The sequence below is a fragment of the Microtus oregoni genome, unplaced genomic scaffold (assembly GCF_018167655.1).
Source record: "Microtus oregoni isolate MIOR12 unplaced genomic scaffold, Mior012 000020F_ref0000438, whole genome shotgun sequence".
In the NCBI taxonomy this organism is placed as follows: Eukaryota; Metazoa; Chordata; class Mammalia; order Rodentia; family Cricetidae; genus Microtus; species Microtus oregoni.
In genome coordinates, this window is record NW_024543079.1 from 36,728,165 (window position 1) to 36,742,056 (window position 13,892).

At 53.8% G+C, this 13,892-nt stretch overlaps 1 protein-coding gene across 3 annotated transcripts; it reads left to right on the top strand.

Moving 5' to 3' along the window:
- Positions 1-796: 796 nt before the first annotated feature.
- Lzts3 (leucine zipper tumor suppressor family member 3) lies at positions 797-11,099 on the top strand. Of its 3 annotated transcripts, none has more exons than XM_041670434.1 (5): positions 797-929; positions 5,940-6,102; positions 6,578-7,054; positions 7,405-8,259; positions 8,595-11,099. In XM_041670434.1, exons 2-5 carry the CDS (start codon positions 6,031-6,033, stop codon positions 9,291-9,293), a joined length of 2,103 nt encoding a protein of 700 aa, XP_041526368.1. In that variant the 5' UTR covers positions 797-929; positions 5,940-6,030; the 3' UTR covers positions 9,294-11,099. The 3 variants fall into 3 exon arrangements, with proteins under 3 accessions (XP_041526368.1, XP_041526370.1, XP_041526369.1); XM_041670436.1 differs by having other exon boundaries at positions 7,405-8,196; XM_041670435.1 differs by having other exon boundaries at positions 823-925.
- The last annotated feature ends 2,793 nt before the right edge of the window (positions 11,100-13,892 follow it).

Below are 13,892 nucleotides of genomic sequence, written 5' to 3' on the forward strand. Positions count from 1 at the left end.
ATTGGCCGGTTTACTGGCGCTTTTCTCCAGCGATATGGTAACCACAGGTACCTTCACACCCCGGAAGCACCTTGGCTGGTTTGAAGGGTCTTAAGGTGTTTGTGTTGTTGTTGTTTTCCTTAAATTTTTATATTCTGTGTATGGCTGTTCCGATCGCTTATTTGTACAGCGCCCACGGAGGGCAGAAGAAGGGATCGGTTGAAACGAGTCACTATGTGGGTGGCGGGAATTAAACCAGAGTCTTTGGAAGAGCAGCCACTGAGCCTTCTCTCCAGCCCCAGCTTTGAAGGATTTAGGTGCAGGAGTTAAATCCAAGTGGGGTTGCCCCCAAACGAAAGGGTTCATATTTTTATTCAAGATGTGGGGTTCAGAGAGACTAGAAACCTGCTGGACTACTTGGAGAGCAGAAACTGGGGGTGACCCCCAAAATTTGGTACAGTGTTTTTGTTTTTCTTGGCAGGGTTTCTCTGTATAACAGTCCTAGCTGTCCTGGAACTAGCTCTTGTAGACCAGACTGACCTCGAACTCACAGAGATCCAACTGCTTCTGCCTCCCGAGTTATGAAATTAAGGCGTGCACCACCACCACCACAACCACCACGACAGAGTTTAAAAGGGACTGAGGCCGAGTGTCTGTGCCACCCAGCCTGTGGGGCAGGCGGGCCAGCGCTCAGCAACCAAAGGAGTTAAGGCACCGAGTCCCGCCCCCGTCCAGGATTGGCGGTTCCAGGGGGCGTGGTTGGGGGGCGGGCCCGCGTTTGCCGCAGCCGCTGATGGGCGGGGCGGGCGCGGGGCGGGCGCGGGGCGGGAGGGGCCAAGAGCAGAGCCCGGCCGCGCCGCGCGCCCAGCGGGGCGGGCTTCGGGCTGCGCCAGAGAGCGGGGCAGCTGTCGCCGGTGTCTGAGCCTCTGCGCCGGACTCTGAGGCAGTGAGTAAGTGATACAGGCCTGCCGGGGCGGCCCTCCAGGTTCTCCCTCAGGTCACCATGCCCGCTGCATCGCGTACCGCTTTTAGCCGGAGGGAAGCTGGGGAGGGGGCGCGTCCCGCTGCTAGGGTACCAGGAGTTGGGGGGATGAGGCCGATGATGTCATGGACGCTTCACCCGGCGGCGGGAGGGGGGTGGCGGCCGGAGGGGGTGCGGCCCGGATTATGTCACCTCTTCTCTCTGCACCCCGCCCCCACCCCCGGGGGCCACGCGCGTTGGTGGGGACCGAAGGAGGTTTGGGTGGAATTTCTCCAACCGCAGAGACCTCTGTGGCACCTTTGCAGAGGATTTGTGGCTGGGGTCTATGTGCTGGTAGATGGCGACACCCCCCACACACTCTGACACACATGCACAGCAGAGGCAGGCTCCTGTGTAAGCGGGTGGGTGGGGGTGTGCTGTCGGTACTCTCAGCCCTTAAGCACTGGTTTCATCAGAGCCGGAATCCAGGGGATGGGCCTCTTCCCCTGCAGGTGCCCACGTTTCCAAGGAAAGAGGAATCTCTTCTCATACATCCCAACCAAGAAGTTCTGCCCCGTGAATCCCTTCCCTTAATCCTTCCTGGAAGCCCTTCCTGGTTTCTCTGTCTGAATTCATTTCCTACTTACATTGCTCATAACAACATTCCCACATGCATTTGCCTTGCATTTTCTTGATGTCAGGGCCCAGAGACCCCCTAAAGACATCTTTTACGCTCTGAGGTAACACTGGTTTCCGATGGGGAAGCAACACAGTGCAACCTCCCTGGGGCATCCTGAGCTAAGTGCTCCAAGACCCCTGGGGTATCAAGGATGCTCTGCTGAAAAGCAGTATTTGGACCCGTTCCAGGAGAATATAGCCTGGGCAGAGAGCTGAGAATGGGTTGTATGTGGAGTGAAGCGCTCTTGTTGGGAGGAATACAGAATGGCTGTCAAGAGAGGCCTTAGGGACTCTGCTACAAGCTCTGTTTGGTTGTGGGTGCCAGAAAGAACACCAGCATTTGACACATTATATGTTCCCTTCTTCAAATTGCTGTAAGGTAGGTGTGAGAATCTGAGGTGGAACGGTCTGCATGAGGTTCCCCCTCCTAATCAGTTGAGCTGTGATTTACACCTGGAGCTTATGCTGCAGGAACTCAAGCACCCTGCTCAGGGAAGGGTTTAGCCAGTGTTCACTTGGCCCCTTTGAGCACTAGTAATAATATCACAGGCACCGAGGATTGATGGAACAGAAACAGAGACAGGCTCGGGTACCAGCTATCAACCCAGAGTGATGCTGTTCAACCGCCCTTGCAGATGACAGCTACCTAGGCCAGTCCAGGAGCCTGGTCTACAGAGGGAGCTCAGCCCTTCCTCCCCCCTCGGTTCCTACTTACCAGGGAACTGTATTCCACGCCTTGTCCTCCCAGCTCTCTACCAGGGTTTCGAGGAAAGAACTTGCAGGAGCTCACAGTTGGAAGAGGCAAGGGACAGGGAGTAGTTCCAAAGGGTTGACTAGGACAGGTTAGAGTCGTGACAAGGAACTCTATGGGAATTGCCTGCTGGTTGACTACAGAGCAGCCCTCATGGAGAGCACAAGAAGGAGGGCTCAGGACAACGCCGAGGACCCTAAGTGTCTGAGTCTAACAAGGACCCACTCTAGAGGAAGAGTGACGTGGGGTGGCCCATGACCACCTCCAGACTGTGCTCTGGTCCTCCGTCCTTGGGTTCCAGAAAGGCGTGCACTTCGCAGTTATTTATAAAACATTTTCCCAAGCATTCATTACGTTTTCTCGTCACTCAGAATCAACATAGTCACTCCTGTAGTTTGTGCCTCCTCCACCCCAGCCTCTGGTGCAGCTCCCTTGCTAGTCCTCTGCCTGCCTCTCACGAGCGGCGTCTGCCTTCACTGTTTTTATCAAATTTTAAATTCCTATCAAAATTTTTGTTTTTTGGTGAAGCCATTAGTGCACTCAGAGAGGAATGGTGGGTGTCCTGCTCCATCACTCTCTGCCACATTCCCTTGAGGCGGGGTCTCTCACTGAACCTAGAGTTAGGCTGGCAGCGAGCAAATCTCAGCGATCCTCCGTCAGTGCTGGGGTTCCAGGCACTGCACAGCCATACCTGGCTTTTTGTGTGGCTGCTGGGGATTTAAACTCAGGACCTTATACTCATAAGCAGGTTCTCTTACTGAAAAGCTCCCATCCTGTTTATTATTATTATTATTATTATTATTATTATTATTATTATTATTGACAAGATCTAATGAAGCCTGGACTGGGCTCAAACTCAATATGTATTCAAGGCAGGCCTTGAACTCTTGATCCTCCTGCCTCTGCCTCCATGCCACCATGTCAAGCTTTCGGGGTTAATTTTAAAAGAAAAAGCAAAAGGCCTTTGATTCCAAACTTTCTTAAGTGAAGGCCTCTTCTGTCCTCTTCTTCTCCAACAATTCTTTTTTTTTTTTACTTCTCTTTCTCTTTCTTTTTAGAGACAAGGTCTCTCTGTAGCTTTGCAGCCTGTCCTGGAACTCACTTGGTAGACCAGGCTGGCCTTGAACTCCTGAGTGCTGGGATTAAAGGCTTGTGCCACCATCGCCCAGCTACTTTATTTTTGTATTTTATGTACATGGTGTTTTGCCCAAGTGTATGTCTGTGTGAGGGTGTGACTGTCCCAGACAGCTGCGAGCTGCCGTGTGGATACTGGAAATTGAAGCTGGGTCCCCTGGAAGAGCAGAGGATGCTCTTAGCTGCTGCGCCATCTCTCCAGTCCCGCTCTGACCTCAGCTGTCTGCTCAGGCCTTTCCACCCCTGTGGTCTGTCTGCGTCTGTTTGCACCACTTTCCCAAGGCCGCTCTGACATGGACCCCGATGAGGTTTTCAGCTGCTAACTCCAGGCCACACTCTTCAGTTCCAGTTTTACCTTCTGGACCCTTTTTCTTTTCAACACTAGAAACTGTCCTTGTATTCTTTCCCCCTCCCTCCCTCTCTGTCTCTCTCATTTTGTTTTATTTCTTTGTTTTTTGAGATGGAATTTCTTGGTTCTCAGAGTTGTATCAAACTTCTGGGCTCAAGTGACTCCCCCCAAGTAGCTCGAGCTGCTCCACTGCTCCCCCTGCCTGCCTTTCTTCCTTCTCATCCTCCTCTTCTTGATTTTTTTTTTTGTTTTTTTTGTTTTTTTTTTTTTTGGTACTTGGGACTGAATCTGGGGTCTTCACTTGCTAGGGAAGTAGGCAATCACTATTCACTTGTTTCTTTTTTAAGACAGGGTCTCTCTCCATTGCTCAGGCTGGCTTTGAGTTTGTAATCTTTGCTTCAGAATCCCAAGTAGACAAGATTATGGGCTTAGGCCTCCAGGCTGGCTGTTTTGAACCCCCTCCCCATGTTGGCTTCCAGGCACAGGGTCTCTTGGACTCTTTCTTGCTCCCACACTACCTCCCAGGCTTATGGGGCTCCACCACCCTTGCTTGCTGCTAGGCCCACCTACACCACTCTCAGATGCTAACAATCTCAGCCTTTCAACCCTGGAAGAGGCATCTTTGGGTCTTCTCAGAAACACCTATTTCTCCTAAGCAATCTTTCCCTGTCATGTTAATGATGTCACACCCACACGGGTGCCCTAGCCTCTTCTCATGTTCCCTCCACCTGAGCTCCAGCTGCTTGAGGATTTGCCAGTTCTTCCTGTAACCATGCCCAGGCCTCCCTCTCGGCTTCACCCTGCCAGTCCCAGCTATCCCCTCCATTGAACTCAGTAAGTATGAGCGAGGGGCGATGCTCAGGGTAAGAGGGGCTTTCAAGGTTGAGGGCTAGCGGTCTAGAGCATCTCCCAAGTGGAAACCTCAGGAACTAGTGTAAGGCAAAAGAGACCTCACTCTTGGGTGACACACCTGAATTTCAGCGATTCCCTGGGTGCGTCCCATGTCCACTGTCAGGCTGCACGTGGGCACAGAATGGCCCAAAGGAGGAGGGTGGCAACTATGCTGTTTTCATACCTGTGGGGATAGGCACTGAATACATTTCTGCAATGCCAATGACCAGTTTGCTGGGGAACGTACCCACTACCTAGAGCCACAATGTGTTGGCAGCTTCCCTGTTGGCAGTTGGAGGCTGACAGGAAGGATGCAGCATTAGATTTAGGCATCTCAGTAGAAGCATTATTCAAGGACCTCTTAATTTTAATAGGGAGAAAGGGTGCCCTGCATGGTTCTGGGGTCTACAGGCCTGAAGAGCATCCTTCTTTCAGAACTGGCGCACGTATTTGAACTATTAGAGCCTCATGCCAGTGGCTAGGATTGGCCCGGGATTCCTGCCCACCTGTGTTATACAGATTTCCGGGACAGGTGTTCCAAGGTGCTGACTTGAGACAAAAGAACCAGGAAGCAAGCTAGGCCTCTTTGAGCAGGGCCTTGCTCCCCCTTCCGTGGGAGAGAGCACACCCAACAGAACTGGCTCAGAGGACTTCATGGTCAACTGAACGGGGTCAAGGTCCAAAGGGAAAGGGGGGTGTGGAGGAATGGCTAATCCAAGAACTCTTCCTGGTGGTACTGCATTCTTAGTAGGGTTCAGCAGGCAGGGCATCCTCAGGGGTCATCATCGCTGGTTGCACAAGTCCCGCCCCTCCTTCACCCACCTGTGGGAAAAGCCAGGGGGGCGGGGAGGAGCTGGCTGCTGGTGTTTTGGTGTTGCTGCGTCCCTGCCCGGGTCTCTGCCAGTTTAGGGACTGCTATGGAGTACTGATCTCAGAGAGTGGGGCACTCTGGGGCCAGGCTCCCAGGAGGCCAAGTTAGGAAAACCTCCGGGAAGGCTTCCTTGCCACCTGCTGCAGCTTGCAGCCTGTGAAAGTCGGTCTGCAGAACTACGGCTGCGCCCACCGGCGACCTTGGCGCAGGCCGCAGCGGCAGCTCCGCCCACCCAACCCCGAGACTGGGTTTTTTTTTTCCTTGCCTGCCGCCTCCAGGCGCCTGGCGCGCGGCAGCTCGGTTTTTAATTCTTCCCATTTCACAGAGGAGAAAACTGTAGTGCGGGATGGCTTGGTCGGCTAGTCCAAAGTCATGCAGCTGGTTCGGGCCTAGCCCGGATTTCCAGAGTGATCCACATGGCCCCTGCAGACTCGGCCTCGGAGGGTCCCAAGCTTGAGGACCCGCCCGCCCCCCACCTCTTTGGAAAGGTAAGGAGAGAAGTCTCCCCTGTAGTTAGCTTTCACCTTGTTTACCGCCTTAGATCAGAGGTCTGGGAAAGACCCGCACTGTCAGCTTTTTTTTGTGTAGGGTTATTGTGTCTCTCCTTCAACCTCTGAGGTCCCCTACTGGAAACCAATCCCACCTTCCCAGTCCAGGAAGCTGGAATATAGGAATCATGACCCAGGGTAAATTCAGTGAAAACTAAACTCTGGGAATTGCAGCACAGGGAAGTCACTGAGTCTGGGAGGCTCGTGGGTGGAGTGGGGTTAAGGAGTGAGCCCAGCTGAGAAGGCATGTGCCTGGTGGTGCCTTGGGACAAAGACAGCTGTTCCTTCATCTTGGAAGCCTGGTTACTCTGGTGTCCTTTGAAAGGAACGCAGAGAGACAGAGTGGGGCCCGGGATGACTTGCCTGGGGCTGGGGGAGAATTCTGACCTCTCTACCTTCCCACTTGTGCCCACAGTGCCCGTCTGGCTTAGCCATGGCGAAGCTGGAGACATTACCTGTGCGCGCTGATCCAGGGAGGGATCCCCTCCTGGCCTTTGCCCCCCGGCCTTCTGAGCTTGGACCCCCAGATCCCCGCCTGACCATGGGCAGTGTGGGTAGTGGGGTGCCCCATGCCCAGGAGTTCCCTATGAAAAGCGTGGGCACTCGAACAGGGGGTGGGGGCAGCCAGGGCAGTTTCCCTGGTCCAAGAAGCAGTGGTAGTGGCACCAGCAGGGAGAGACCTGGCCGCTACCCATCAGAGGACAAGGTTCTCGCCAACTCTCTCTACCTCAATGGCGAGCTGCGGGGCAGTGACCACACAGATGTCTGTGGTAACGTGGTGGGCAGCAGTGGGGGCAGCAGCAGCAGTGGGGGCAGCGACAAGGCTCCACCACAATACCGTGAACCCAATCACCCACCCAAGCTCCTGACCACCTCTGGCAAGCTAGACCAGGTTAGTCCCCAGGACCTGAGAGCCTCATAGCCTAATTTAGAGTGGTGGTGGTGGTGGGTAACCAAGACAAGAGGTTAAGGTGGGACTTCTCAGGGGGAATCGTGGGAACTGGGAGGAAAACCATTATGGGGAGTTGTGGCGTGCAATCCCCGGGCTGAGTCACGTGTGGATTCAGGACAGAGATGGCTTGTGGGAGAGACTAGAGGTGGAGCCTCAGGGGAGACTCGGTTTGGAGATATAATTGGGGCAGAAGGGGGTTCTTGAACAAGTCTTGGACATAAGGAAGAGGAAGGGCCAAGGATAAGATCTCAATCTGATGCTTCTTCTCCCCCTCCCTTCCTTCTATGCAGTGCTCAGAGCCACTAGTCCGGCCATCAGCCTTCAAGCCTGTTGTACCCAAGAACTTTCATTCCATGCAGAACTTGTGTCCTCCACAGACCAATGGGACCCCTGAGGGACGCCAGGGCCCTGCTGGCCTCAAAGGCGGACTGGACAAGTCTCGGACCATGACACCGGCGGGTGGGAGTGGGGGTGGCCTCTCAGACTCCGGCCGGAACTCACTCACCAGCTTGCCTACCTATAGTTCCAGCTACAGCCAGCATCTGGCGCCCCTCAGTGCTTCCACCAGCCATATCAACCGCATTGGCACGGCCGGCTACAGTAGTGGCAGCAGCGGTGGGGGGTCAGGCTACCAAGATCTGGGGACCTCTGACAGTGGGCGGGCCTCCAGTAAGAGTGGGTCATCATCGTCCATGGGGCGGTCAGGCCACCTGGGGTCCGGGGAGGGTGGAAGCGGGGGCCTGCCGTTTGCAGCCTGTTCACCACCCTCGCCCAGCGCACTGATCCAGGAACTGGAGGAGCGGCTGTGGGAGAAGGAGCAAGAGGTGGCGGCTCTGCGGCGCAGCCTGGAGCAGAGTGAGGCCGCGGTGGCCCAGGTGTTGGAGGAGCGGCAGAAGGCATGGGAGCGGGAGCTAGCTGAGCTCCGGCAGGGCTGCAGTGGGAAGCTGCAGCAGGTGGCCCGCCGTGCCCAGCGCGCCCAGCAGGGCCTACAGCTGCAGGTGCTGCGGCTACAGCAGGACAAGAAGCAGCTGCAGGAGGAGGCAGCCCAGCTGATGAGGCAACGGGAAGAGCTAGAGGACAAGGTGGCCGCCTGCCAGAAGGAGCAGGCCGACTTCCTGCCCCGGATGGAGGAAACTAAGTGGGAGGTGCGGGCTGGGGGGCTTAGATCTTTCCTCCCTGGCGCCCTTTCAACTCCTCTTTCTCTGGAGACCTCAGAGCTGCAACTTACTACTGGGTAGTGGGGGGAGTTGTGACAGGGAAGGGGACCAAATCAGTTCAGAGTGACCCTGAGAATAGAAGCTGCCCTTGAATGTAGCAGAGGAGTCACTTCTGTCCGGAGTAAGGCGGGAGCCCCCTGTGGGTCTGAGCCTGAGTCCAGCAGAAGCTCGGTGCCCCTGGAGCGGGAGCTGGGTTGAGATGAGCCTTTACTCCGTCTGCTCTGCCTTTACCTTGCCTTCTGCTTCCGCCTGTCCCTATCCAGGTGTGCCAGAAGGCCGGCGAGATTTCCCTCCTGAAGCAGCAACTGAAGGACTCCCAGGCTGATGTGTCGCAGAAGCTGAGTGAGATCGTGGGACTGCGCTCACAACTTCGGGAGGGTAGGGCCTCACTCCGGGAGAAGGAGGAACAACTGCTCAGCCTGAGGGACTCCTTCGGCAGCAAACAGGCCAGCTTGGAGCTGAGTGAAGGCGAGCTGCCCCCTGCCTGCCTCAAGCCTGCACTGACCCCTGTGGACCTGGCCGAGCCACAGGAAGCCCTGGCCTCCTGTGAGAGCGATGAGGCCAAGATGCGCCGCCAGGCTGGGGTGGCAGCAGCAGCTTCCCTGGGTTCTGTGGATGGGGAGGTGGATGCTGCGGGAGACGGTGGGACACGGGCCCTGCGCAGGGAGGTGGGGAGACTGCAGGCTGAGCTGGCTGCTGAGCGGCGTGCCCGGGAGCGCCAGGGTGCCAGCTTTGCAGAGGAGCGCCGGGTGTGGTTGGAGGAGAAGGAGAAGGTCATTGAGTACCAGAAGCAGCTCCAGCTGAGTTACGTGGAGATGTACCAGCGCAACCAGCAGCTGGAGCGGCGACTTCGGGAGCGTGGGGCAGCGGGGGGTGCCAGCACGCCTACACCCCAGCATGGTGAGGAGAAGAAAGCCTGGACCCCCTCCCGCCTCGAGCGCATTGAGTCCACAGAAATCTGATTCTCTTATCTGCGTGCACAACCTTCTGACAAGTGCCCTGTCTGAAGGTTGGAGTCACCAATGTCCCCTTCCATCCATTTCCTTTCCCCATGTGCGCTGCATATCCCCAGACCAAAGAGGTTCTCAAAGCAGCTGTGACCAGCCCCCTTATCCTCAGTCCATGCAGCTCTAGCACTGCCTTTGTGGGTAGCCACTCGAGACCCTCCTGCCAAGGAGAACGTAGGGGAGGGCAGAGTGCGTGGGGGTGAGGTCCCAGGTGCGGGGAGCATGCTCCTCTTCTGGGAAGCCTCTTGTTGGAGATGGAGGCAGCAGGCGTGGGTTGCCAGGAAGTACCCCAGCCCCCCCCAGATCTTGGGCCACCGCTGCTGGTCACCTTGTGTCCAATGCTATTGTCTGTGCTCTCCTCCTAGGCCACACAGCCTGAAGGAGCCTGCGTGGGTCTATCAATGCTGACAGACCCTAGGTTCCTGGTCTCTCTCCTTCATGTAGTGTTTTCCTTCCCCAGGCAGTTAGCAGAAGTGGGAGCAGATGGCCTGCCTGTGGTTGAGAGGGCTACCTGCCCAACCCCTCCCCCAGCAAGGTATCTTTGGCTCAGGCCTTAGAGCCTGGACTAGTCCTGAGCATGTGTCCCTCTGTGTATATTGAGGGAGGTGAGAGTTGGGGCTGGAAGCTCAGTACCCATGGGAGATCTGCCTTCCTTTTCTTGGAAAGGGTCACCTGGAGGCTTCTCAGCCCCACCCTCACCCTCTGGCCAGGATCCTACAAGGCTATATATCCCCTGCTGCTTTGTTGACCCCGTCATACCCAGGGTCACTGGTCAGCTCTAATTATAGCTATGAAGTGCGACCTGCCTCTTAGGTATTCTGTTTGCCTCAATCTGAGGTCAGCTGGATGTCTGATGTCTTCCTGTGTTTTCCCTCACTGTCTCCCCCAGCCTCCTGCTCTCACGCTCACATCATCCTCCCAAGCTGCCTTTTCTTCCAAGTCTCACCTTTGCGCCCAGCAGAGAGCTCTGCTTGACTTTTGGTGCACTGCTCACTCCCCAGCTCCGCTGGCCCAAGTCTGAGCCCTGGGCCCTGGTTTTGAGGGGCCAGTCAGGGTTGGATGTGACTACCCCTAAAGAACAAGGCTAACCTTTGAGGATCGCTGACCCTTTGGCTGTTGGCCAGACTTTGAGTTGGCTCCTTTGTCCGGGCAGGGATGACTGACATGGGTTGGGACAGTCAGCGTCACTTCCTTATCTAGGATCTCTCAGAGGCTATCCCCCCCCAAGACAGGCAGGGAAATTCTAATTTCTCTTTTAAGAAAGTAAATTTCCAATTCACCAGCAATAACAATCAGAGGAGACTTGGCCCTCAGTCCTTATATTTCTCTTTTTCACTCCCTCTTCCAGCCCCAAGATGGAATTTTGGGGACTGGGTGGAGAGGGTTGGTAACTACTGTGAGCAAGTCCCCCAACCCCTGACCAGCCTCCTCCATGACTGGTGACTGTTTAGCGAGCTGTGCACCCCCCCAAAAAAGCAGGAGTGCCCTCCAACCCTCGGCATAGCTCCTTCGGGGTGGTCCTCAATGGGTTTTTGACCTTGATTGGAGGCCACTCTGGCAAGCACTGCCCATTCCTCTAATCCCTCACCGTACCTGCACCAGGCCCTGGCCCACAGGGACTGGGAGAAGGAATTAACACAAAACAAAACAGAGATGGGGGGGGGGAGAGAAAAAAATATGAACAGCTTTGGAATGTCCAACCACAAAATAAATTATATATAAATGTATAAATATATAAATATATATATCTACCATATGTGATGGAAAGACTTTTCATTTTCCCAAAGAAATAAAATGGAGAAAGCCTCTTAAATGGCATTCTGTGGCCAGCTTGTATTTTTGCAAGTATGGGAGGTAAGGTTTGGGGGTGTAGGCAAAGCTGGAACAAACATTCTCCAGAGGACTCATTGTGCTGTGCAAGGAGATTGGCTCAAAGCTTAAGTCTTCCATATCTGCATGCTCTGGCTTTGATTACGAGACCCTGCCTCACTGAATAATATGGAATATTGCATGATATTTTGATTGTGTTCTGACAAAGCTTGCTTGGAGTCAGAGGGCAGAGCTAGCCACTAGTTGACCATAGAGGTTTGGAGAACTGTAGACAGACAAGACGGGGCTGAGGGGGATCTCAGTCCTTTGGACTGTAGAGTCAAAGATGCAGGAAGCAACTGGTGGCTGCTCCCAGTGCTCTGATCTTTCAGGTTCTTACCCCAATATTTGACCCAATTTTTTTAATTGATAAGCTAATAAGGATGATTCCCAGCATCCCAGGAGTCGTGGTTCTACCTTTCCTACCAATGGGCGGGGGCGGGGGCGGGGGGAGGCAACGACTTCCTCTTCAGCTCAGGCTGTTAGCAGTGTTACCAGCTGGCTCTAGGTTAGGAGCTGTGCGCTGGGCTGCTGTCCCGAAAGCAGGAGATGCAGGATAGCTAAATACCGCCCGCAGCCACTTAAAACACCTCACAGTGAGTACCATAGAATCACAGAATCAGTTTCCAGTTAATGGTAAAAAGACCCATATATGCTGTAAGAGGTGACCTGTCCTTTATGGTAGTTCCTTCAGTCTTCCCAAAGCCTCACAGTAAAAAATTAGTTTTCTGTAAACATCACAACTAGATTTACATTTCCTGGAACTCACTCTTTAGACCAGTCTAGCCTCGAACTCAGAGATCTGCATTCCTCAACCTCCCAAACGCTGGGATTAAAGGCATGCACCACCACTGCCTGGCCTAGATTTATACTTATAAAGAGTGGCTTATTTTTCCCTTTACCCCATACCTCTAGATATAGGTGTCACAGACACCTCCTTGTGGAGATACAGCAATGATTCTCCACCTGTGGGTCGTGACCTCTTGGGGTCAAACATAGAGTGACATATCAGATTTTTACATTAAGATTCATACCAGCAAAATTACAGTTATGAACTATCAACAAATATACTTTTATGGTGGGGTCCCCACAACATGAGGAGCTAGTAAAGGGTCAGTGTTAAGAAGATTGAGAATCACTCCTCCAGAGTCCAGATTTTTCATCCTCCCACTAATCCTACCTTGTTTCCTCTGCCACAGAGTGGCATAGTTCTCTGATGAGTTTGGTTTGTACCACTTTATCGTGATATAAAAGGTTTTTGGAGCCAAGCGGTGGTGGCGCACACCTCTGATCCCAGCACTTGGGAGGCAGAGGCCAGTGGATCTCTGTGAGTTCAATGCTAGCCTAGTCTACAGAGCTAGTTCCAGGACAACCAGGGCTATTTGTTACACAGAGAAACCCTAGAAGTGGGGATTGAAGTTTTTCTGAGGCTAAATGTGATGGCACAGGCCTTTAATCACAGCACTCAGGAGACAGAGGTAGGCAGATCTCTGAGTTGGCAGCCAGCCTGGTCTACACAGTAAGTTCCAGAACAGCTGGGGCTATATAGTGAGACCCTGTCTCAAGAACAAACAAAGAAAGAAAGAAAGAAAGAAAGGAAAAAGAAAGTGCCTGCTATACATGAGAACCTGAGTTTGCGTTTCCAGCACCCACATAAAAGCAAGCCCTGAGGCCCCGTCTCTGTCTAACCACAGCACAGGGGCCACCAGAATACAGGTGGGTCCCTGGAGTTCATGGCTAGTCTGTATTGCTGAATCTGAAGCCACGAGCTCCAGTTTTAGTGAAAAACACGACCTCAAAAAAGTGAGATGGAAAGTGATTGAGAAAGACACCTGATGTTGCCCACTGGCCTACACAGACACACACACCAAGAAAAGGTCCCAGAACCATGCCATAGCTCTTCCCTTCCAGTCCTGTTGGCTAGAGATGGGCCAGAAGCTCCTCGCACTTCAGAGGAGACTAGGAAACAGTACTTGGCAAAGAGAACCTGGACTATGGTGGCTGCCCAGGAGCAATCAAGATTTTGCCCCTGGGTGTGGGATTTCTCCCCCTGGGTTTGCAGGTGGGTTGTAATCAGGTAAGAGAAAGAGAAAGGAAAGGACACGGCTGCTCCTAGGCATGGTAGAGAAGTTTCCTGTCGATAAAAAGGAGACACAGTCAGACACAGGGACTTCTGGGAGAGTCCAGAGTGGACATAACCCTGAGCCATGTGATGAGAGGGGGAAGGGAGAGGGAACCATGTGCAGCAGCCAAGAGGCCTAAAAGAGAGCAGACAAAAAGGGGCCAGGTAACCAAAGTGGTTGATTTTATATATATAGGGAAAGGTAGGTGGGGGAAGAGCAGCCCAGCTGCTGGGTTGGAGAAGTTTAGGGTAGGGGTTGAGGTACGGGCTGAGGGATGCTGGGAGAACCTGGCGGCTAGGCACCTCAGCTATTTGTCCCTGACCAGTATAAACCCTGTTACCAATGGTCTAGGGGCACAATGTTCACACCCAGGCAAACTGCCTTTCATAGAACTCAGAAGCTTGGATGCTGGGCTAGAACTTCTTTGTCACCACCTCTTACATTATCCTGTCTCCGCACCAGTGCCCTGGAGGAGTATGAGGTCTCCATTCTCTTCCACAGCTTTTCAAATAGATGGTAGCCTGGGACAGGGCCTTCTTACTACAAAGGGCTTGAGAGAATC

Coding starts and splice junctions, on each gene's coding strand:
- Lzts3 (XM_041670434.1), top strand. CDS start 6,031: ATGGCCCCTGCAGACTCGGCCTCGGAGGGTCCCAAGCTTGAGGACCCG. Junction 6,103..6,577: donor CCCCCCACCTCTTTGGAAAG/GTAAGGAGAGAA, acceptor TTGTGCCCACAG/TGCCCGTCTGGCTTAGCCAT. Junction 8,260..8,594: donor TGGAGGAAACTAAGTGGGAG/GTGCGGGCTGGG, acceptor GTCCCTATCCAG/GTGTGCCAGAAGGCCGGCGA.